We start from the raw sequence: 25677 nt of genomic DNA on the forward strand, positions 1-25677 counted from the left end.
GATGTTTGTCTTGGACAGTCTGTGGAAAAGACATGCACTCTGAAACCACGAGAAAATGTTTGGTAACATGAGCGTAAAACAGTTTGTGAAGGAAGCAGAGTTTAAAGAGGAAACGGCCAAAAGAAAAATGTAGTGGAGAAATGTTTTCTGCCAGAAGTAGCTTTCATTTATTAATCTACAGCCAATGTCAAATGCAGATTGATGACAATGAGATGCTAAAGATGTTAGATGTTAAAGGAAATTGTATGCAAGTTAAAAGTGTAACCTTAGTTTGCCCTCACGTGTTTTCCTAAATGTTCCAGCTGATACAGTAATTATCCACTTTGCCAGGGTTTCCAAGAGTAACCACTTGCCACAGGTTTTGTTGTGATTTGCAGCTTCGCTTGTATCTGCATTTCAAAGACCTGCCACCTTTAAGAGATAACTAACCGTCGCACGAGCCCTGTCAGTGGCTGTGGCAGTACCGTCTCACAACCTGAGTGACAAAGCTTTGCTCTCAGATACTCTGTTATTTAGTCTAATCACAGAGATCTTATGCAGAATCTGAGTCAAACATTTGAGCCATTAGATTCTCTAGTATTAGAAAATAATTACTTCAGTTTCACTGACAGGAGCGGGCAAACAGAATGCTCTCTAAATGGATTTTCACTTGTGCAGGGCAAAATATTATAAAGCTTGATGATTGATGCTGAATTTTCTTGAGTTATGTTACCAGAGATACATTTAGAAGAGAAGAGGCCCAGCACAAGCCAGTGCATTAATGAGCATAAACACTTGATTTATTTAGACTACCTCTTCATGTTGAGCTGTAGCATTTCTTGCACAGTTCTTATCTTTTCAGTACTCCAAACATTCACCAATTTCACAGTTTTCCTCTCAGTCCTCCTCCCCTGTAATTAGTGAATACTTAATGAAGAGAGCCAGCGTGGGATGGTGAGCTAAACTAGGTTCACCTCATCCGAGGAAGAAGTGTCCCTGCATCTTCATACCTCATATAGTCACATACATAAACATAGACACCGTTTTTTTTTTCTAAACATATGTGAACAAGCAAACACTTAAACCTCTTTTAAAAAGAACCTTAAATTTAAAAGATGGTTTTGTTGTACAAATATGAAACATAATATTGATATATTTTTGAGATCAGTTTTGCAACTACCGCACCTGAAAATTCATAAATTCATAAAAATGAACACCTTCAATGGGTGAAAGGTAGAATCTGCCACGCATAAAGCTTTCTTGCTTCAACCCATGACATCTAGGGTCTGGTGTTCTCTTTGCTATTAAAATATTTGTTTTGCTCGTGTCACAATCCCAAGATCGTGATCCCAATGCACTTTATATTGTTAGATAAAGACCCTAGAATAACACAGGAAAAGTAGAAATCCACAAAAAACAAGGCCAATTTCTCCAGGACTGTCTGAACAAGAACCTCCAAAAAATGCATCACGTGATCTGCAGGTAAGTCATGCAACCGCTCATCAAAGAGCATGTGTCTACAATCAGAAAAACACAGCAGACATTTGACCTTCATGCCAGCAAGAAGCCTTTGCTGACCAAAAAGAGCACAAGAGGAAAACAAACGTTTTTAGTCTATGAGCGAGCCATATGTGGTCTGAACAGACAAACCAAAGCAAGAGTTGTTCGACCACAGGACCCCTGGATATGTTTGGCACAGTTTTTCAGAGAAATACCATATACTAACTCTGAATCATGGTTGTGGATATGTTAGAGTTTTGGATGGCTTTGCTGCCTTGGGGACAGGGCAGCTTATAGTCACTGATTCAGCGATTAATTCTGCATCATATCAAAAAGTGCTTCAAGATAATGTGAAGCCATCTGTCCAAGAGTAGAAGTTGGACAGGAAATGGAGCTTTTAGTGTGATAATAATCCTTAGCACTGCAGCAGATCCATTAAGGAATGAATCAAAATGAAAAAATAAAGGGTTATGGAATGGCCCAGGCAAGAAAAAAACTGATTTGAATCCATGTGAAATGTTGCTGGGGAATATCTGAAATTGGCAAGAAAATCATCAAATATAGTGCAACTGAAAGGATTTTGCATGGTGGAGTCGCCAGAAATTTCAGCAGGCCGATGTCAGAGACTGGTGGACAATTATGCAAAATACCTACAAGAAGTTATTTCAGCTTAAAGAGGGGCAGTACTAGCTACTGTGGCCAAGGATATACCTACTTTTTCCTCAAAAGAATATTCTATCTAGCAATATTTTTTCTTGAATAAATATTTGAAATGTCAAAAAGACAGTGTGAAATGCTTACTTGTACAAATATGTCAGAAAAAGACAACAATTGCCATGGCGTGTATTTGCACATGACTTTGTGCCAAGTAAACACCTAAACATACATGCAGATGTCATGTAGGTTATGAAACCTGCAGTTAAAGTTAATGCGTGAAAATATATCTGCAGCAGTATCAGTCAAAAGTTGCTGTTATGTATAGTTAAATGCATTCTGTGAATGAGCCTGATCCCATTAGATTTGACCTTCCATGATGTCTGCGGCAGATGTAAATATATAGTTAAATTTAAAGAACACAAGTTTTTGACAGTCTCACTCACCCTGAGGACTAACAAGTATTAATTACTCTAAAAAAAAATGCATGTCCATTACTCAGAAATGACCATAAATGCATAGTACTTTGCAGCTGACAAGGTGTTTATGGGTCTTTGTGGGAATGTCTAATTAAGTACTGGTCTTCTAGCTCTTAGTCCTCTACCCTTAGACTGACTGTAGTCGGGCAGTGGCCCCTATAGGCTACCATTTGTAAAACAAAGCTGGTGTTGCTCTGCAAAGCCGTACTGTACTTTTCAGTTAATGTGGTGTTTGGGGGTGGGGGGGTGCTGAGAAGTCAGACTCCCTTTTGCAGTGCACCATTGAATACAAATAGGTCTCCGTAAACTGCGCTAGAAATGAGTGACTCAGAGAAACATGCTGCGGGTCATGTGTGAAGACACTGTCACGCGCTGGCACACTCGCGCACGCATGGAGACACATATTCACAGGCGTATAATGAGGCAGGCGTGCACATAGGCGCACTCGTTTACAGACAGGGGGAAGGCTCGCACACATATTTAACTGATCTAGCATACCTCCTCAATTTACCAGCTGCTCCTGTCAGAACCAGTCTTGACTAATGACCACCTATTTGATCGTTTTACTTCGTCCCAGCCTTTAACCCTTGCAGTAATGCAGTCATACTTGTCCTCGGATCGTGGGAGGTGAGTGTTGTTGTGACTGTGGTTGGCAGAGGGGATTGGGGGGGGCGCTCTGCTCTGCTCGGCTCAGGACGCAGAAGATAGTCGCTCTCCAAGGTGCTGAAAGTCGGAGCGCTCCCTCGTCAGTCTCGCCTGCTGATGATGAACGTGACCTCGGCCACAAATTCAAAAAATGACTGGCTTCAGCCGCGAATGGGTCGATTTTTTATACTCTTTAACTTCTACCCATGTGGATTTTTTATTTTCCGCACAACTGCTGGATGTATACACACATGTGCAACAAGACTGGCTGCTGCTTTCTAATATTCACCTCCATCGTGGGGAAATACTGAATTGACTCCGGATTCTCAGGGAACGCTATAGAGGATTTCTCGAGCAGTTTCTTTTTTAGTCTCTCTTTCTCTGTCTGTAACGCATGCAGTTGGACTTGAACTGCGATATTGTCTCGAAAAGGTGAGTCCAATGAGGATAATCATGAAGAAGACCTACTTTTACGCGGATGTCTTTTTCTCTGCAGGGGGGGAAAGGGGAGCAAACCTCCAAAAGGCTGTTGTTTAGTTGCTTTTAAGCACATCATCACGACAAGAGGGCGGATTACAGTATCTCGTGGAGACTGGTGATTTCACCCTGTGGATAGAGTGAAGTTTCCAATAGGCAAGGCGACTATTTGTAATCTGTCTCCGCTCTCTGTATTGGGGATCCTACCTTCACACTTAGTGGATATCAGTCTTATTCAAAGCGGTGAGTGAGTTAGAGCTGTCGCTTAATACGCATCATAGAGATATTTATCTTCAGCTATATATTCCCCAACTGTCTGGATTGTCGATGTGTGTGTTTCCCCTTGCAAACGGTTGACGCATTCTGGGTTAAATCATTGCGCATTTCTCAATATTTGCATGTGTCTGCATGGAACATGGTTAATATAATAAGAGGTGGTTACAAGAAACCCAGAGACGGAGAAGCCATTACTATCATTACTGACCTGGGGGAGAATTGAAAGCGTTAATGCTACCTGTTGTCTCTGAAGCCTCTCATAAAGTTTCAAATTGTAATATCTGATTCGGTTTTATTTAATGGGGAGAAGACGACCGTGGGGAGCTCACTCCACCCACTTTAGACAATCAGTGTTATAACCCTTCCCTCTGTTGATAGTCGTAGCTGTTGCTGTGATTTTGAAAGAGGAGAATAATTTGCATCTAATGCACCACCACCACCACCACACTAACACTATGTGTAAGATATTTTCTTTTGTGACAGAGCAATGATAAAGAATTCCGAATGATCTCTATTGAAACATTGGTACTGCATATGTGCACCGTAAATAAAAGATACCCATACACAGGCCTAAGCCAAACAAAAAAGAGAAAAAAAAAAGGGGGGAAAGTATTTAAAAGGTGATTTTGGTTTGTAAGGATGTGCAAACCAGCAGCTGGGGAGTCATCATCCATCATGTCATCTTCTATTTTTTCCACTGCAGCTCATTTCCTTACGTGATGGTGGTGATAATGAAGCCCTGGACAGATCCGGTGAGGATACAGAGAGGCTAAGGATGACATCCACACAGCCGTTTTGAACGTGGATGTCAATGCCGCGGCAAAGGATGGGCCTTCTCCTCTTGACTGCCTTCGTCCCCCTGTTGGCCCTGAGCGCTGTGTCACCGGCCACGGTGGGTAACCCCGAGGATTACGCCGCAGACGAGGCGGAGCGGACCGTCGGTGAGAACATTGTGTTTGATGACTACCGGGGCAAGGGATGCGTGGATGACAGCGGCTTCGTCTACAAACTCGGGGAACGTTTCTATCCGGGACACTCGAACTGCCCGTGCGTGTGCACAGAGGATGGGCCTGTGTGCGACCAACCCGAGTGCCCGAAACTGCATCCAAAGTGCACCAAAGTGGAACACAATGGATGCTGCCCTGAGTGCAAAGAGGTGAAAAACTTTTGCGAGTACCGAGGGAAAACCTATAAAATTCTGGAAGAATTCAAGGTAAGCAATGAGTTAGAAGATTATAATTCAGCCTTTAAAAAAAACATCTGTTTACCAGAATCCACTAGAAAAACTCTAGCACTGAACATGAATATTCCACCAACAATCACCACTCTGCATCTTATTTATCTTTATTAAAAACTAACTGATGCTCAAGACTCTAATCCATCTTTCCAGTTCATTTGGTGAAACACAATCAAGTCACACGCAAGTGTAGAAGTTATTAAAACAAAACAGGTCTGTGACAATCATATGCGTTCACAGCAACACCTCTATGGTCGTGGTAAACTGACAAGTCACTTCAAACATAATGTAAAAAGCACCATGTCTCATATTTTCTTTCCTTTTTAGTCTGTTAACTTGTTGACAGCAATCATCTTTGATCACATTTACTGATGAAAATAACAAAATGTAACACAACAGTGGTGCAGATGTGATCTGGTGGGGCTGTTAGGGTTCGAATTAGTGAGGCTTTGTATTTGGGTTTAGATCAGTCCTTGGCATAATGTGAAAGTAAGCTCAAATTGTGTTTATTGGCCAAGGGCACCAAGATGGCTGCCACCCAGAGTGATATCATCCTTCTGCTTGCTTCATCAACTGAACATTCATCCAGCATTACCAAACTGACAGATGCTATAACAGTATTTTAATACTGTGATTTGTGGACACTGAGTCATCACTGGCAGCTCCAGCTTCCCTGTGTCTGTTGAAAAAAAAAGGTTTCTACCTATCAGACCAGTGTCTCAGTGGTTGTTACAGAGCATGACAGTACTGCCTGATTATAAATGACACTGGGAGCATGACAACTACAGTCTGTGTTTAAATTGTTGCTGCCCATGAGGAAACCTCCTCATTCACATTTCTCACAACTGGATTGAGGCAGTAAGTGACTGAAATATAATATGACATGTCATAGCCAAAACAAGGGTATAGCTCTGTGGTTAATCATAGCATTTGTTCATGTCTGTGCAAATGTATCAGCTACCAGTTAAGATAAGTGCATCCATTGCGGTTGTCAGACAAATGCCTCCAATGGTAAACTGAATTTTTGCGGGCTCCACTTTAGTGACATAAATTAGCTTTTGAATGATGCAATCGATCAAAAATTCCATTTTTTTTTTTGTCGCTTTACATAATAGCTGTAAATTTATCCCATTATGGAGTTACCAGTTACACAGTAGAAACTAATGTTAGAGGTATGTTCTCATCATCATCAGTAACATGAAAAACTTTCTCTCAATTTTGTGAACATCTGCCGAAGATGTAAAATAAGACCAAACTAGATAGGCTATTTATTATAACAGATGTACTTGGAAGATAATTCCTGCAGTAAGATTCTTTTTTGCAAAACCAACTACCAGCATTTGCAGATCAAAAAAGCAGAAGACATTAGAAGAAAAAAACCTGCAATAGCTCCTTAGACAAGAGTTCTTGTATTCAGATAGGATTTATGACCCCAGCAAATATCTGTTTGACCGGGCCACAGCTGGGGAAACACAAGTTGTTGGTTACCCTTTTAAAGACACATAAAAGGTACTCAAGAGCTAAATGAATAATTGAAAATAGTCTTTCAAAAGCTCAAAAGCATCTTCAAAGCTAACTTTGTCAGTTGTAGTTTGCAGGAGTGGGTGGACTACATGTGTGTGCGTGTGCTTATACAGTCCAATAAGTCTGACTATTTCTCATAAGGTTTCCTTTGCAGGGTTAAAAAAAATATTGATCTTATGCTGTCAAATACGCAGTGAAATGCACAATATCTGTGTATCATTAAAACTGTTTTCTAAGATGAAGACTGCATTTGAAAAATGTAAAATATCACACAAAATTAATTTTGTGCATAGCTTTAATTATGCTTTTTGGTAACTTAAAGAAAGTGAATCCAGGTGTGCACACAACATAGAATAGCACATTATGAAGTGTTTATATCTATAATAGCTCTGTAGGTCTGTTTTAGGTATTTGACCCGGTTAAGTACCAGATGATCATCTTTTTGTATTTACAGCAACTTCTAGTGAATATAGTCACTACGGCATATTTCCTTTTGTCTTCCTTTTTTGCTTGCTGTCCAAAACTCCAAGACAACAGGAGGTGTTTTAGTGTAGTTTTATAACAGCTTCAAGGTAAAACAAACAAAGCTTCCTGTAATGTCAGAACATTTTGCATAAGAAAATAATTAGCATGCCACTTGAACGGAAAGAAAAAAAAACTGAAGCATACACGGGGCTAAAGAGTGAGTTAAGCAAAGCAGGTGTGTGGACAGGCCATCATAATTAACTTTTCTGCTACAGTTTCTCTGGAAATGCATTTTTTGGGGGGGGGGGGGGAAATCACAAGAAATCAAACAGCACAAGGAGGGAAAAATAGTGTGCTAATGTTTATTCATCAGTTTTTAATGTAAAACCTTTTAGCGGCTGTGGGATTCATCTGCATTATCAGCTAGAGGTGCAAAGAGGCATTGCATTGGAGTTTATGCCTTTGTTCAGAACTGTTGCAATGCATCTCTATTAGGTGCCATTCTGTCAACAAATCTGTCAACAATATTGATATACAAATATCCATTCAAAGATTTTAAATATTCAGGTGTTCTCTCGCCATTGTAAACAGAATGACATTAAGATTTCAAATGTTAAAATAAAAAAAAATGATACTGAAAAAATTGAAAAATGTTTTGCATTAGTAGGCAACAACAACTCTTGGTGGCATGAAAGTGACATAGTGTTCCCATTAGCAAGGGGTGTGAGAGATTAGCCTATTTGAAACCCATGTACTTAATCTGTAATGATTGGTGTGTTTGCACGTCAGACACAATCAAGCTCCTGCAGCCCCACAGATTTCTGTGATTTTGTAAGGGCTACTTTAAGGGCAAAAGCTTCGCAGTCTGATGTAACATTGATCTATCAATAGTGCATTGAGGAGCAAGAGAAGGCAAGGACATTTCAACATTACTTCAAGGTGAAGAACAAAATCTTTTGTTTTTATAGATTGTCTCAGTAGAAATTGCACTATGGTTCATAATGATCATCTTTTTTCAAAAAACAATCCATGCCCACACAAGTAGCAGTGTCTTAGTCCAAATTGTGAAAGTTGAGTTTCTTCAGTAAAGACATGAAAGCCTCAGAACCCCGCAGTGTTAAAGGAAATCAAAGGCCGTCAGTGTCTGATATGCAGACCCCTGTTTAAAGATGCCGACAGGTTAACCTTTGGTTTGGGCTTTGTTGGCATTTCATTTGAGGTGATTGTGTTGCATTGTGTAGAGGTGTGCATTTATATTCAGTAGCAGATGATGGAGAAGAGAAGAGAGAAGAGTCAGTATTTTGGGAAAATAACAAGAGAGATGTGGGCTGTTTAGAGCTTCTGGGAAACTGGGATGTCTGGCTATGAAGAACTGTTTTTGGCATCCACCAACACTTCATATTTCCACTTTCCTTATGCTGAAAACCTCATTATACTGTAGGCTGATCATTAAGTATATTGCACCTAATGTATGCAATCATGATCATGCAAGTAGTATTGGGCATTCCTTCAACACAAAGCAGCTGACTCCAGCGAAATGTCAGCCTGTCATTTGTGAATCTAATGCTGGCATAACTCGTGCATCAGCAAATTGACAAATAGGTCCAAACTACATTCCCCACTACAGCTCATCCACTTAAAAGTTTTTGCTTGTAGCAACAAAGAATTTAATACTAATACTGTTGATTCAGCTTTAAATTCTTTGTAAAAGTAGATGCAGTAATTTCCAATATCTTGTTTTATTGCGATGTGAGTGAGTCATGCCACTCAACCATAGTAGGTGTTTCACCTACAGGGTTTTCCATCTGATGAGGAAGGGACCAGTCCACCCAGCATGGCTGCCGGTGTGCCTCTGGCCTCAGCGCAGCTGCAATCAAGAACCAGGAGGTATAGGGTGAGTTCAGATCCCAGATCTTCAGGCTAGTGCTGGGATGTGAACTCAGATGTGAAGAATCCCATCCATGCTTCTTATGACCACCCTCCCCCCTAGGGAAGGGATGCAGATTTGACAAAGGTGGGAGGGCTCTAATATGTTCAGTAACAAAGGTACACACAGTGCAAATCAGCCGTCAGATCTTGAATAAGTTCTCATTTAAAGGCAAACAATCTAAATTTGTGACTAATAGCCTTAATGCTTGAGTTCTGCTCACCTTTTACTTAATCCGCATGAGACAAGTACTATTCAGTGGAGTGCAATTAAGCCCTGTACCAGATTTAAATGTTGAGGAAATCTCATAAATGAATTACTCCAATCAATGTAAATCAAACACTGTGGTTGGATTTTTTTCATGTCTCTGTTTTTTGGTAACTTTTATTTATTATATCTGTACTTTTCTATCACTGCAGTGATGTGGCGAAGTCACAGAAGTATTCTGTGAAAACATGTCTGCAGACAATTATAATAATTTGTTTACAATTGTACACACACACACACACACACACACACAGGCTGAGCTGCCCACACAACCACAGTAAGTTGTTGTGTTTTTAACATACCTATGTGAGAAAACATCCATAAAAGCTGTTAAAATTATTGCTCAAATTGATTTTCTTATCCAATTTGCTGGAGGCAACAACAGTCGCAATTAGGGAAAAAAAATTGTTAAGTGCAAACAATTTGACCGCAGAGAATGTCAAACACGTTTTTATGTTTTTGACATATTTGCACTTGCAGAATTGATGTGCAAGTGTTAGTACTGCATGTTTTCCATCCTCATCCTCAAGTCCTTTCTGTCTATTCTCTGTGTTATTTGACCATTGGTAAAACATTGTTTTGACTTGAACAACAGAGCATGCAGTTTGACTGTCAACTCATTCCTGTCACTGCTTTTAACAGCATGAGTATATTTCCTGTGACCCTGTCGTCCAGTCTCAGAGTATTTTGCATTGCCATTTTGCCCTGCTGAAGGTTACCTGACTATTCATTGCTTCCCTGCCCTGTCTCTGTTTGTCTCAGTGTGCGAATGAAAAGCATGGCAATCGATTGACTCAAATAGCCAGCCAGAAAGATGGGGACAACAGGCGTCTTTTCTTCACCAAAACATCTGGCAGCAAGTCTAAATTCGGTACTAGTGCTCCATTTTCTTTTGTAAGTCTGGGCTTAGGCATGACTGATCCTCTTCACGGTAGACCTCACACAAAAGGACGCATTGAAAGCACCAGGCATGGCTGAATACATTGAAGGATTCTCAGCAATGTGTCAAAGGTGCATGAAGAAGTTTTCTTTTCCAATTGCATTTTTAATATACTTTTTCCCGTAAAGCATCTGAACTAGCAGGCTGCATTACAGGCCGATCTGGCAGATTAACCTACAGAGAAATACCACTTTCAAATTAATTTATTTTAAAGGTCAGTTGTGATAGTGAATAAAAACTGCTGTCTCTCATAGCCACAATCTCCAGTCTGTACTTTAATACAACTTGTTACATCTAGAAACACCTAGGGATTAAATACATGCACATATATTATAGTAAGAACCTAGTTTCCTCTTCTGTGTCAGTTTTTGGATGATTTCTTGTTCAAAAATATTTATTCGCATTCGTGTCGCATTTGTACCTACCCACTCATGTTATCCATTGTTTTTATTATACATGATTTCATGCAAGTTTCTGTCTGAATGGATTTGAAGTAGCTCCTCTACAGCATCTACTCTGGTATCTGTACCAACTGAGCTTTTTCAGCAATTAAGAATGAGTCCACTTTTATTTCTGCCTGCTCAAGCTCTGCTGCATTCTGGTTGCAGTTCCTCCCATCTTATCAGTGACGTTAAAGGAGGAGAAAACAATGGCATTTATCAGGACTCCTGCTTGTAACTTCCACTTTCATTTTAGCATATCATGCAACAACCACCCACATTGACCTGAGAGACAAATTATGTGAAAGACATTGTTGGAAAAAGTAGATAAAGTTTTTATGTGCCACAGTGGAAACGCATTCCTACACTCTTCTGTGGAGCTGTTGAATCCACTTTTCAGGCTCACAGCTTCACTTCAGGATTAGCTAGTGCTACAATCAAGTCTATAACTGTGAAACATAAGGTTCTCCCCAGGGTTTATCCCTAAAGCTTTATTGTTTCGTTGTGAAAATGTATCATATTACGTTATATCTAAATTGATTATCTAAATGGATCTGTTCTCATTGTAAAATGCACAATTAGATTCATATGTTTTGTTTTGGTTAAGATTGGATTTGGGGGGTTTTTTGGTCAATGATAATGAAAAAAAATCTATCAGTTAAGATTTGGTTTTTCATACTTGGATAAAAAATCATTTACAGTCTGTGACTGCAAAAATGTTGCATTTGCTCCCTTGAGATGTTCTGCCTGGCCTTTGCTGCTTGTTCTTGGTTCTTTCTCCCTCCAGGTTTGTCTTCAGTAACTGAAAGGCATGCTCTATTAGGTTGGGATCAGGTGACAGGCTTTGCCGTTGAAGAATACCCCATTTCTTTGAGAAAGCTCCTAGGCTGCCTGTGGAGGATGTTTTAGGTCAAAAGCCAAATGCTGCTAAAAATGTTCTATTTGTTTTGTAGCATTTGGCTGAATCTGAGCAGAAAGTAAAGCCCTGTTAACTTCAAGATTCATCCTACTATCAGTACTTCTATCAGCAGTCACATCATCAATAAACAGTAGTGGCCCGGTTCTGGTGGCAGCCATAGATGTGCATACGATGCTATAACTTTACTTCTACCAGATAAAGTGGTATGGTACTGCTGTTTCTCATCCTTGTGCATACTTTTCTATTCCTATCATTCCGGTAAAAGTTAATCTTGACTTCATCCAGAGACCTTTTTTTGTCAGAAATGTGAAGGCTCTGTCAGAAGTGTCCAAGACACAGACTAATCTGGCCTTCATGTTCTTTACACCACATTGTAAACCTAGAATATTAATGTGTCTCTTGAAGTTTTAGACAACGATGCACCTACCTGCCTGATAGTGTTCTTGCTTGGCCAAATGTTGTAAAGGATTTTTCCTTAACAAAAAAAAGTGGACTTTGGTGCTGTTGAGCTGGTCAGTGCATTCCTTCATTTTAAGAATTTCAGAGCATGGCCACATCTAAAGATTTTGATCTGTCTAATAAGTAGAGGTCGGTGGATTGATGCAATATCAATAGTATTGGTATTGAATTGATGTTTGTTTCTAAACTCTAAGCTCAGCAGATTTTTTTTTTTTTTTTGGAAATGAAAAATATGCCTCAAACATGCACTATGAAAAATGCCTGAACATTTTTGTGTTGACTGTCACATCTATTTCATTTATAGCCTGTGGCACATTTAAACAACAGAAGATGACCTAAAGTGCTTTAGAGACTAGCACATTTAAATTCCAGCTCTCTGAAAAAACCCAGTTTAAAAACACTTGAAATACTGAAAAGTTGGGATTTTTTTTGTTGTTGTATTAACTAATTATTGTGGCAAGTAATCCCAATCATAGTAATCACAAATTTGTACAGAATATGCAAATTATTGATGATTCATTTTATAAATCATGATACACTGCTCTCCTCTACATAAGGCGCCTTTGCAGGTCAAAAGCATCAGTATTAGTATTCTTAGCTGCAATACTAGCCCAATTTACTTGGTATCAGATCAATACCAAAATTTGCAGTATCGCACAACACTACTAATAGGCTTATTTTGGTTTTTCAGTCTAATGATGACCTTTACTTCTATTGGCATCTCTTTGCATGTCATATTGAGAATTCCAGTGGATAGATGCAAGTTTAACACTCAGAACAAACTCTTTAATCGGCTTAACTTGTCATGGAATAACGAGGGAACAGGCTTCACCTGGACTTGAAACTGCTTGTCCATCAACTGATTCAATACTTTTGCACCTGGGGGACGACAGTGGGGGAAATATGCTTTGATGCTGTGCTGAATTTGTAAATTCCCTCACTTACAAAGAAAGGAACAGCCTATTTTACACAGTAGTTTCATTTTAATGGCGAGACAGAATATTGTCTAGAAAAAAACATAAAAGTTATGAACTGATTTGCATGTCATTACTTGAAAGTACTTGAAGTAATTGATCCCCTAAACCCAGCCAGAATTTTGGCTCACAGATTGCCTGTGATGCCATAGATTACAGTCAATCAGGCAGTTTATCAGTTACAGATACTACTGATCTCAATACTTTATGTGTATAAAGCACATTACAAGTTGTCCACAGAATCACTTAATTTTCTATCCACACAACAAATTTCTTTCAATCTAACATCTCCACCACTGTGAGCAAGACCAAAGAGCTGCCAAAGGAGGACAAAACTGTAGACCAGAACAAGGCTAGCATGAAATACAAAACCTGCGGGAAAATCTGCGAGAAGCTTGATGAGAAGGTGACAACTGCTGGTGCAGTTATTTGGAAATGGAAGAAATGTAAAATGGCCAACATCTGGAGCTTGTGCAAGATCTTGGCTCCTGGGGTGAGGATAATCATGAGAAAGATGATGGATCAGGCCAAAACTACACAGTAGGAGCTTCTTCATGATCTGAAGGCAGTTAGGACCACAGTAGCCAAGAACTCCATTGGTAACACACTGGTCACATTGCTCAAGAAGGCACTTTTTTGTGTTTGCCAGTGAACATTTAAATGATTAAGAGAAGGCTTGGGAGAAAGTGCTGTGGTCAGATAAAACCAAAATCTAGCTGTCTGGCATCAACTCGATCCACCGTGTTTGGAGGAAGAGAAATGCTGAGTATAAAGAAAAGAAGACCATCCCCATACAGACATTATGGGCCTTTGGGCCTGTTTTTCTGCTAAGGATACAGGATGACTTAAACATATTGAGGGACTAATGGACAGAATCATGGACCATGACTCAAAACATACAAGGCACACAAGGCTACAAAAGAGTGTCTAAGGAAGAAGTGCATCAGATTCATGGAGTCTCCAGACCTCAATCCTATTTAAAAATCTGTGGTGAGTGAACCTGGTGACCAAGTACAAGAGATGTCTTACCCCTGTGCTTGCCAGGGAAGGTTTATCCATCAAGTACTAAGTCATGTATTGTTTGGAGATTAAGCACTAATTTCACTCAATGACCTGGAAATCATTTTATAACCTCTTTTGTTTTTTTTCTGCATTATTGGTTAATATTCTGTCTCTCCATTAAAATGAAATCACCATAAACTCATTGAATTAAAGTAAGAAAATCTGCGCTTCAGTTGCATCCAGATATAAAATCTGCACTAGTGCTTTACAGAGGCAAAGTTAGAATAATGGTGTCGGTGTCCAAATAAATATGAACACAACTGCATACTGTAGCAAAGCAAGTAATTTAATTAATGACTTCAATGATTGCGGTCAGATTAAGAGCATTCTTTTGTATGGCACTTAAATTGAGTTATAAAATCACTAAAACATGATAATGTCATAGTTTTCATTTTAGTAACCAAAATATTTATTTGAGCAAGAGAGAATTTTACTTCCTCTTATAATGTATATCATCATATTTTACTTTTTGTTTGTTTGTTTCTTTTCACTGGAATTCTACTCAAACAATTTTTATCCTGCGTGTTGTCTCTGGGTACTTGGAGACACAGTTCTGCATGTTAATTAGTGATTCTAAATATACTGTAGCTGTGGATGTGAACATAAATGGTTGTCTGCATCTCTTTGTTAGCTTTGTAATGGACTGTTTATTGTGCTCCTCACCCAGTGTCAGCTGGCAAAGGCTCGAGTCATCAGCAGCCCTAGTTAGATAAACAGTTTAAAACAAAGGATGGATAGATATCATGTCAGCTGGATTCTGTAGACCTCATTAAATTTCAGTATGCGATGGTGCAAAGCTATATATTCACACAGGACAGCACAATGCCATGATGTATAAATAGATGCAAAACACTATAATATGGTGATATTTTTTTCAAGATCTAAACACTTTTGGCAGTACACTATAGCTGAGTACATCTGCAGAAGCGCTGCCATGTTCCTGTTTTTATATTTACTCTGTATTTTGAATGTGGTTATCTGTGCCCACAAACTTGAGCATCAGTTTGGTTTTATATGCCAGATATGTCAGAAGTTTAGATCTTTGCTTGATGTCTTGGGACTTTCTTTCAAAAGCATCCCATCATTTATTTTTAGTCTGATCATTTGAGCTAGTTTGATAAGTTTATTCAAGGGGTTTTAACATTTTCTGGGCCATGTTTATGCGCCACATCCACGCATAATATTCATTTGGAATATTCTCTTCTAAACATTGTAATAAACCCATGGAATGTAGTTCATTATTGCAAACGAATCTCGCTTTAATATCCCCAATGAAACATATTACCCAATATAATCTTGATTTAACCTAAGCTTCTTCTGTTGCCAGTGTTTTTGCATTTTTATTCAAGTCGTAAATGTGATGGACTACAGAGCTACATCGGCGTTAAATATTTAATCAGTCTTCTCATAGTAATATGTTAGAGATAAAGACTTTGTTATTTGTCATGATTTACAGCTTTATTCTTATATTGCAAATGCATATAAGAAATTAGTGATGATTTTCATCTACATTCATCAGAATTACAGCATATGTAATGCAAAGTTATCAGATGTTCTATCGTGAGGAGAGAAAGTTTAATAAGAGGAAGTAACATTTTAGATTTATTTATTTTGCATTGATTCAGAGAACTTTTTCTACATGGTCTTGGGAATACCTACAATCAGTAACTGGATTGTATTTATTTTGCACAGTTTCCCCTATATCTCTTAATGTGCATGCTGACTCCCATAAACTTCAATAAAAACAAAAGGAGTTTTGACACTTTGATTATGTGTCACTTAATGCGATCTGCCCAGAAGAGATGGTAAAAGTAACACATATACATCTTGAAATACCTTAGCCCTTTCACCTGTCTCTGCACAAAAACAAACTGTGGAACCGCTGTTGTCGTGGCTATAAATCCATATATTTTGGGAACAAATGCAGCTCAGATATTTGATGACACAGTTCCAAAGTACTACATTAATCATTTAAAGACATCAGAAAAAAATGAATGACTTAAGCGCAGGCATGAACTGGTTAGCTTAGCATACTATAAAAAATGGAAAAAGTCCATCCAAAGAAAATAAAACGTACCTATTATATTAGCCTACACTGTAAATTTTCCATTGTATAGAGACATCCCATTAAGCAAACCCACACCAGTGGGAAAAACGATGTATAAATAGACAGCTGTGGATCTCCTTTTTTTAATGAATGAAAGTTAATTATATTTGCTGGAAAAAAGAAAAAAAATATTGCAAGTTGGAATGCAACACTTGACCAACAGGGTAAAGACCCATGAACTAATCGTTTAAAAGCTGCCACCACAGAGTTCACAGGAAATTCTGTGGTAGCATATGTTATGAATTAAAATTATTGACTGCTGCAATAAGTGAAATTTTATCCTTCAAATGAATAAATCATGAAGATTAGAATCATAATGTGAAGCTTATTGTTTATGTTGCACTGGCTGCTGTCCACATAGATCAGCTTTCCCACCAAAAAAGTTAAGACCGCAAAAGGGGTTATCAAATATGAAATATTATTACTGTCTAAGCCCGACACCAAACTGCTGATACAGCAGTGCAGAGACACACTCAAAGGCTGTTTACTATGATGAGCAAAAAGAAAATCTAATATGATGAACAGCTGACCTTTTGTGATTTGGAAACAGTTTGTATTTTTCCACTCCATGAAATTGCATTACAGTTCATTTTCCGGTCAAGAGACTTTGTAAAGATAGAGTCAAGTATGAGGCAGCTGCACAGGGAGCTGCATAGTAGCTACTGATTTACATGTTGCAGAGGTGGTGAGATAAGTCTCTGAACTGTTTCCTGAGGCAGGCCACAGCAGAATGCAGCAAACATTAAATATCATGAACATTACCTTATAGACTCCCTTAGTTATTTCTAGAGATTTTGTTGTAAGCCAGCAGTAGTATAGGCTGTTTTTGTTAAGGCAAAAGTACCCTAATAAAACTGTGGATGTGAATAATTTATTAACCTGTGTCTTTGTTTATCACAACACTTTTTTTTCACGCATCTGAAACTATTAAGAATGTGCATATGAGAAAAACACAAGCATGCATGGACATGCACACACACATACACACAAGGTGAAAGCTACTGAGTCATCTAACCCAGATTCCCTGTCTCTTTCCTCCTCTGCCCACAGCCGTCACCCTGTGAGTGGTGCCGCTGCGAACCAAATAATGAAGTGCATTGTGTGGTGTCCGATTGCGCCGTCCCAGAGTGTGTCAACCCTGTGTATGAGCCAGAGCAATGCTGCCCCATCTGTAAAAACGGTAAACACTCATCTCCTCTGGAAGTCAATTCAGATTCCTTAGAAGTCATTAAATTTTCATTAAACCAATGACAGCAAGTTTATCGGTGGTATCACCATTTGATGGCCGTGCCTTTAGATCAGGATGAGGATGTAATTGATGTTTTATGAATTAAAATTATTACCTTGGGCCCGTTGGACACTAATGAGCAGTACTAGTTTTAATTATAAATGACACACTAAGCAGAGTAAACATTAGCCCATTGATTAAAGGGATGGTAGGAGGGACTAATGGGTCCTCAGAGAGCCTTTTATTTCCCAGTGCCCTGGAGCCCTTGTCACACACAACCAATCCCTAAATTAGAATTATAGGATTCCAATGGTTCATTGACTATTTACAAGGCGAGGTGAGAGATTTCCCTTTGCCAGCACCAGTCCCGAGGGACAGAAGGAGCTTTATGAGTAAAGTACAGTAAGTGCACTTTTGCAGTGTGAACCTGGCGTAATATCAAATTCAAAGTCTAAACTTGACGTTGCATTCACTAAACAAAATGTTTTTGCATTCTTGTTGAACTTAAATGACAAACTAATGAAAAAAGAAAGTGTATATGTAGATATGTATATATTTAACTGCTGCTTACCTACAGGTTAAAAGTAAAGGGAATAACTTAGTTGGAGGCAGTTGCTAAATGCCCGCAGTGGCACAACTACAAACATTTTCTTCCTTGTATTTTTTATTTCTCACCATTGCTTGTTTTCTTCTGTTTCAACAGATAAACACACATAGAGTGACACACACACACACACACACACACAGTAACAAGGCTACAGAAGCTGCTAGGAGAGAACTAATCCAGGCTGACAGGGCACAGTGACACCCTTGGCATTTCAGTGGTAGGCCTGCTGTTTCTAGGTTACCCAAGGGTTCCTCGTCAGGCTCTGGTACCAGATAAATCTTTACGGGAGTGGATAGCTGAGGGCTGCGAAGAGAGGACAATGAACGAATGCTATTTAGCTCTCATTTTTGGCCAAGGGACAATGAAAAGCAGACACCCAAATGTCCTCAGTTCAGTTACATATAGTCAGAGAGACAGATATTTGTGTTTTTCTTTACCCGTTACAGGTTTTAGTTTTAAATAAAAATACAGTTATAGAAATCATTGCACTTCAAACAGGGGCAAAAATTGTGCAACTAGAATGTGCAGTTAGGTTCATCACAGTGGAATTTATTGAAGTGAAGTGCAAACTTTCAGCCTTAATTCAAGGGATTTTACATAAGTATTGCAATAACTGGTTAGGAATTACAGCCATTTTAATACATAATCAACCCCCCATTTTTAGAGGCTCAAAATTAATTGGACAATTCACTAACCAGCAGTTTCATGGCCAGGTGAGTCCTGCCCCCTTGTTACTTCATGGCAGTTAAAGAATACTTATTATCTGAAGCTGATTTAAAGCATTTGATTTTAATTTTATAGCTTTTCCCCACTATATTTAAATACGAGCCCCAAATAAATATCAGTACAATTGAAGGAGGCTAACATTAGACTGAAAAACCAAAATAAACCTATCAGAGAAAGACAGAGATAGAAAGAGCAAAACCGTTAGGAGGGTCCAAATCACCAATCTGATAAATTATTACACATAAATGAACTCACTGGCCAGCTCAGCAACACCAAAAGGCCTGAAAGACCACACAGAAGACATTTGTAGTGTATGATCACACAATTATTTATGTGGTTAAGAAAGAACAACACAACACAAGATCACAAGATCATTGTCAAGGTGTACAAGTTTAACTTATACTAAAATTATCGCAAGAGAAAAGCATGGAGAGAAACAGCTAATGATCTGAAGCCGACCACATCATCTGTCAAACGTGGTGGGGGGCAATGTTATGGCATGAACCCATATGGCTGCCATTAGAACCAGGAGACAAGCATTTATTGATAATGTCACTGCTGATTGAAGCACAATTAATTCTGAAGTGTACAGGACTATACTCTGCTCAGATAATAAATAATAATTGGACAAATAATAATTGGACAACACTTTATAGTACAAATGGATAATTATCCAAAGCAAACTGCAAAAGCAATCCAATCGTTTTCTCAAAGCAAAGGAATCTGGTATTTTATCAGTCACGTGATCACATCCAATCAGTCACAATCCAATAGCCCATGTTATTCAGTTGTTAAATGCATAACTGAAAGAGACCTATAAACAAGTAGCATCTAAAAGCATTTGAGGTAAAAGTCCACAGCACAAAAAACCCCACAGCACATAACATCAAACGCACAGACTCTATATCTTTATGTGGTTGGCATTTAAATCTAGCTTTAAGCAGGGAGGTCTACAGGTCATCATAGTTCAACTGTAATCTGGTTTACCAAAGGTCGTATGTGATCATCATCTCTTTTACTTTGTAGCGCTGCTTGCTGACTTAGAATGCAAATTATATTTAAAGGATGCGTGAAGTAAATATCAGTGAGACTAAACTGTGATGATATGAGCCCATTCAGCAACAGTTTGAACTCTCAGTTAGAAATACTTTGAAGCAGCAGTAAGCAGAAAGCAGCATATTTAATAAGATGTTGACATCATCAGAATATATAATGTGCTGGGTCATAGAAGCAGGTCCTGACCTCATCTGATAGACATGTTATCCCAGCTGAAGCCACTTAGCTGTAACACTTTTAAGTTTAGATCAACAAGCCAGTTTTGTTTTAATTGAGTAGTTAATATAATTAGATAGTTGCTATGCTTATGGCTGTATGAAGTTCTAGGTATAATGTTTATCTATACAAGTTAGACTGGATGACAACCGGTCGTTGTGTAAACAAATGCTAATTACCACTAAAGACAAAGTACATCTGAGAACAATAGGTCATATGAACAGGACTAAAGCATGACTGCTGTGCCTGGAAGGCATTATTGTCTTCCAGCAAGCCATATAATTGTAAGCTGACTAATGGCTCTAGGATTTTGGACAGACAGGTCATGTTGACTGTAGGCAGGGCTGAATCTGATTACCTTGAAAGTTCCTTGGTTACTAAATACAGATCCCGTGGAATTGTAATAATATTAAATTGATCCACTGGAATATCACAAAAACATGATGTGACTCCAAAATGAAAAACTGGAAACACTGCACCTTTTTCTCTTTAAACATAAAGAATCAGTGTTAATAAAATGCATTTTGCAAGTTCAGCATTTGCTGTCAACTTACATTCCCTTTAGAAACATGTCTACAATATCCAGCTTTTTGTTGTGTTATTTATTTATTTATCTTTATTGCTGCTCTCTTTTTCTTTAACCCAAACATTATGTAGAGGGCTTTGGTCTTATAATACAAAAAGGATTTTATCTTTTTTATATAGGTTTACTTTATTGTGGCATAAATGATTAGGAGAGGCATAAATATAATATTTTATGAATGCAAACAATACTAAATAATACTCTTCTTAATAATCTGACAGTGTGAGATTTATATGGGAACCGCTTTAATCTCTATAAAAACAATCTTCTTACTGAACAAGCAAAACTCTCCAGGTAAATGCTAGTGTAAGTATACTACAGTAGCTTGTCATGGTAAAGCTTTGGGTTAACTTTGTGTATATAACCTGCACATCCTGCTAAAATACTTTAAAGGGAAGAAAGTCACAGAAAGCGCAGTGAGAACATTTTCTTTAAACTGTACTCAAATGCTTGAAAGTACTTGAAAACAATTCTCTCTGTTATCTATCAACATGTTTACATTCACCACTTTTTACCTCCCTCAGAGATTTAGAAGGTAAATGGAAATTAATACTGAACAGATATACATTTGAAAGGTTTATTTAAATTAATAATGTAATTACAATGTAACACTAAGGTTACATAAAAAACAAACCATCTCAACAGTCTCTGAAAATGAGTAATGCTTATTTCACAGATTACAAGACAACTGAATTTAATTAAATGGCTTTATACAATTCCTAATACAATTTTGTGCCTAAAATGAGCTGCCTAAATTACTAGTTTGAGTTCTGACTGTATCTCCATACACCACATTTACAATTCCAGCTCAGGTAAAAGGTCCAGATTAACTTATTCTAGTGAAAGAAAGCTTTTAGGGTTGCTTTGTAAACAGAATTGTGCAGCGATGACCAAATTGCCAGTGGCTAAAATGTTACTGAGGAATATTTGACTCATTTAGTCCAATTAGTCACTGACTTAGTGAGTTTAAATGGAGCTATATGTGCGTACACAGTGAAAAACAAGATTAATCACCCATGTTCCAGTGTCTTAACTATATTTCAGACTTTAAAAAAAGCAACTTTGAACTAAACTGATATGACCTTGATAACTGGATGTCTTTCAGCTCACAAATCAGCAAATCAGTGCTTATGGTTGCCAAACTTTTGTCAGAGCTTTCTATTATTAGGCTGTAGCTTTTCAGCTTGGCATCTTTTTGGTGTTCCTTCCTGAAAACACCAGCAGAGAGGAAGAGGCAGCACAATAGAATAGTAGGCCAGTGGCAGTGCTCATTTCTGAGCTCTGCATTCATTGAGCCCATCTGATTCAGCTCTAATCTTTATCATGAATTATATAGGCTACTGTAAATTAATCAGGGAATATGTAATTATGTAATTCTCAAAAAGAAATGAGTAGTATCCTGAAAATGGCTAATGGTTCCTCAGTATAACAAGATTAAACCAACTACAGATCTGCCACTCCTTATCTGTCAGAATGCCGTCATTGTGGTCTTTTAACAGACATATCATAGAGGAGCAGTGCCATGGAGCTGGATACGGTTCAGGAACATATTCGCTTTGACATATTCTCTCAACAAGCTGCAGTTTACATTGTAATCCTTAGGCAGTAGTCAGAGAAAGTATGATGTGCTGAGACAGTTTTGACACAGGACAAACATTTTCTGACTTCACCAGATTTTATTGGCCACGAATTGATCACATGCTCGGACGAGTGACCGCACGCCCTTCACATGGTGACAGGAAGCTCAGACTGTGTCCTTGCGTCTCCCTATCTATCGGGCTATAAACAATCACACTTGGCAGCAGCACGGGTCACCCTCCTCCCTCATCAACCTCTGCCGAGTTTGTCCCGTGACCTGTGCCAGCTGTCCAGAGGCAGATCGTTGCGAGTTAAGACTTGGCAAGTGCTCTCTACGTCTAAGATCAGATCCCATGCTCTTTTCCTTTTTTTTTTTCTCTTTCTTTCTTTCTTTTTTAAAATAGAGCATAGGACCCATCTATGCTAAGGCAAAGGATGGGGGTAGCAGGTAGCCAGCAGCTCCCTTTGTCAATGTCACATGGAAATTTATGGCTTCCTGCATCTTTTATTTCTCGTACAAGCACTAGCTGGAATTAAACCTAATTCCTTCGATGCATAAATTCAAATTCAAATTCAAATTTTATTTGTCACGTACACAGTCATACACAGTACGATATGTAGTGAAATGCTTGGACAACTGCTCGTGACCTAAAGAAAACAAAAAAGGAAAGGCTATGAATAAGATAGGAAATAAATATGAAAAATTAAAAAGGGTAAATTTAACTAGGAAGGAATAAAATATAAATTAAGGTTAAAAATGAAATAACTGTACAACACAAATTAGAATGAAGGGTAAATTTAACTGGGAGAATAAGATAAAATATCTAAATTAAAGTTAAAGCAAGAATTTGTAAAATATTGGGAGTTGTCCCTCTGTAGACCATTCCAGCATTTTTACCCTTGATTTAAGGTTAAACTCATGCTCTTGAAGATTTAAAAAGTCAGTGTTCCGTGTGCCATGCTGCGAGTCAGCGTGACGTTTTAAATATTTAACCACAATCCTGATCTTTAGCTAACCTTAATCTAATGCCCTGAGTTACTTTTCCATAAAGCATTAACAAGCCTTTAAAAAAAAAAAAAAAGGAAAACAGAGGTGTTACTAATAATATTACCGATGGCCACATTGTTCCTGAAAGCCGTGACAGTGAGACGATGAGCCAGCATGCACAAATGCAGGACCTTGAAATTGAAGCTGATAAATGAAATTCACTCTTTATTTATTTTATTACTGATACCTGTGCTTGTGTGTTAAAATGTAGGTGTGAAAAAGGCTCAAATTGTGTGACAGGTGAGAAATTCTACAGTGTACCAGAAATGTACCTCTGATCTTAGGTTGACTATCTTGACACATTTACATTGCTATCATTAAGCTACCAGACCCTAAATCATATTCACAGGACACCAAGATGTTTCGTGAATATCAAGCGTGAAAGCTACTGTGTCTTCAAGAGTTATGGGACATATGAGTTTTTATGACTGCTCGTAGAGGAGTCTTGAATCTGGCAGGTTTTACCGAGCCGAACACTGAGAGCGATCCAAAGTCACCGTCACACCAATTGAGCTGCTGATTGCTTCATTTTAAATGATTAAAACTAGGATGAACTCATGGCACCTTCTGGCTCTCCTGTCTCTAGAGGTAGAGAAAGAGATGCACTACCTCCAATATCTCTGAGGCAAAGAGAAAAACAAATTAGATGTAATAATTTCAGGTGGTAATACAGATAAATCTTACAAATGTAATACCGTTCTTTGGCGTCCTGGAAAACAGATCCTAAAATTTACCCAGGATAATCTGTCTATCTGGTGAGATTATTAGAAATGCCGATGTAAGGTGTTCTAGTCGTACACAGCACGTTTTAGAATTAAAGGAATCCTATCAACATCCACACAAGTAAATCCTACAGTGTTTAACGGATAAATCAGATGTCAAAATTAATCTGAGTTCTTTATTGGTTTGACAGTCAGCGTGTGTGAATGCGTGGAATGAAACTGTGTAAGGAATTGCTAAGGAGTTCTGTGGCCTTTTCATACAGACCGAAGTGATTAACACCATCCTCCCTACTGCCTCTAAAAGCAGCTTTCTCTCTCTTCCTCTGTCTCTCTGTACTCCAGCCTCTCTGTACTGCCAAGCCAGCGCCTGGCAGGCTTCTCTGCTTGCGGCGCATTAGGATGCAAAGCGCTCCATGTCGAGGGAGAAGGAGAGACTAACAAAAGCGCTTTAGTGTTGCAAAAACAAGCCCATCGGTGCATGCCCGTGAAAAGATCTGTACGTCTGCTCTGACTCCCCTAACTCCCTGCAGCTCTCTGCATCACTCCACCACCCCACTGCAAAGAGAAGCTCTCAGGAGAGACACATCCATTTCTTGTCGTTCTCATTCCCTCTTCTTCTGTCTCTCTCTCCCCTTCCTTTCCTTCCCTCCCTTCCCATGCGGCAGGTCCAAATTGCTTTGCTGGAACGACGATCATCCCGGCTGGAATTGAAGTAAAGGTGGACGACTGCACCATCTGCCGCTGCCACAACGGAGACTGGTGGAAGCCGGCGCAGTGCTTGCGGCGAGAATGCCTCAACGGCCAGTCATTGTCATAGACGGACTCCTACGGGGATGGTAGAAAAGCTCAGGCAAGGCTCTGCCTACTGTGCCATTTTGTATGATTGACAGGGCAGGAGCACAATTCCTATAAATCCTGAGACAGCATACAGTAGGATCGAAGAGGTGATCTCGCAGGCTTCACACAAATGTAGCCAGCGAGAAGAAGATGGAACTTGTCTCAGTTGTTTCCACACTCCGGTTTTAATGGTCCTATATATTTTCAGAAGTTGACTTGCTTGACTTGCTGCTCTCACACACACACACAAAAAAGTTTCTTAGCTCCCTGAACTCTTTCCTAACCATCGGCAATGTTGAATTGCTCAAATTGATTTCTGTACGTATGTCATCAGCTTGTTGTGCGTGCCAGTCACAATCACACAGGTGTTCCAGCAGAACAAACCGTAAGCACACTTAGCAGCGCTTCTTTTCGCATACAAGGATTAGCACTGATGAAAACACGGCAAAGATGTGCTTGAGTTACACGACTTCACTCTAAGAGCTTGTTTACAAGATGTGCATCACACATAAATGTCTGCCTCTTCATGAGACTTTATCGCTGTGGCAGGAGCTCGCTCCTAACATACATGATGCAACGTGCAACTGTCATATACCATTAACAGCTATGGAACCTCAAAGGCTGACTTTATTGATCAACGCACCATGGTTTTGAGTCATGTCTCACAGGCAGGATAGGTTAGTACCACTTTTCAAAGAAGAAAAAAAACCCTGCATCCCCAAGAAGAGCCATGCTGCATCAATCC

The 25677-nt window shown here is 38.9% G+C and overlaps 1 protein-coding gene across 3 annotated transcripts; it reads left to right on the forward strand.

Annotated features, from left to right (window-relative positions):
• Positions 1–2876: 2876 nt before the first annotated feature.
• On the forward strand, positions 2877–25677 carry vwc2l (von Willebrand factor C domain containing 2 like). Of its 3 annotated transcripts, none has more exons than XM_005918367.3 (5): positions 2877–3977; positions 4714–5223; positions 9032–9130; positions 17382–17511; positions 24761–25677. In XM_005918367.3, exons 2-5 carry the CDS (start codon positions 4816–4818, stop codon positions 24910–24912), a joined length of 789 nt encoding a protein of 262 aa, XP_005918429.1. In that variant the 5' UTR covers positions 2877–3977; positions 4714–4815; the 3' UTR covers positions 24913–25677. The 3 variants fall into 3 exon arrangements, with proteins under 3 accessions (XP_005918429.1, XP_042075089.1, XP_005918431.1); XM_042219155.1 differs by having other exon boundaries at positions 2877–3689; XM_005918369.3 differs by lacking the exon at positions 9032–9130 and having other exon boundaries at positions 2881–3977.

This window comes from Haplochromis burtoni, unplaced genomic scaffold (assembly GCF_018398535.1).
Source record: "Haplochromis burtoni strain Fernald_Lab_line unplaced genomic scaffold, NCSU_Asbu1 Contig_29, whole genome shotgun sequence".
Classification (NCBI taxonomy): domain Eukaryota; kingdom Metazoa; phylum Chordata; class Actinopteri; order Cichliformes; family Cichlidae; genus Haplochromis; species Haplochromis burtoni.

Excerpts from the sequence above, each read along its gene's own strand:
- vwc2l (XM_005918367.3), top strand. The coding sequence starts at position 4,816 with ATGTCAATGCCGCGGCAAAGGATGGGCCTTCTCCTCTTGACTGCCTTC. Across the intron at positions 9,131-17,381 it reads CAAGAACCAGGAGGTATAGG|CCGTCACCCTGTGAGTGGTG; the intron begins GTGAGTTCAGAT and ends CTCTGCCCACAG. Across the intron at positions 17,512-24,760 it reads CTGCCCCATCTGTAAAAACG|GTCCAAATTGCTTTGCTGGA; the intron begins GTAAACACTCAT and ends CCCATGCGGCAG.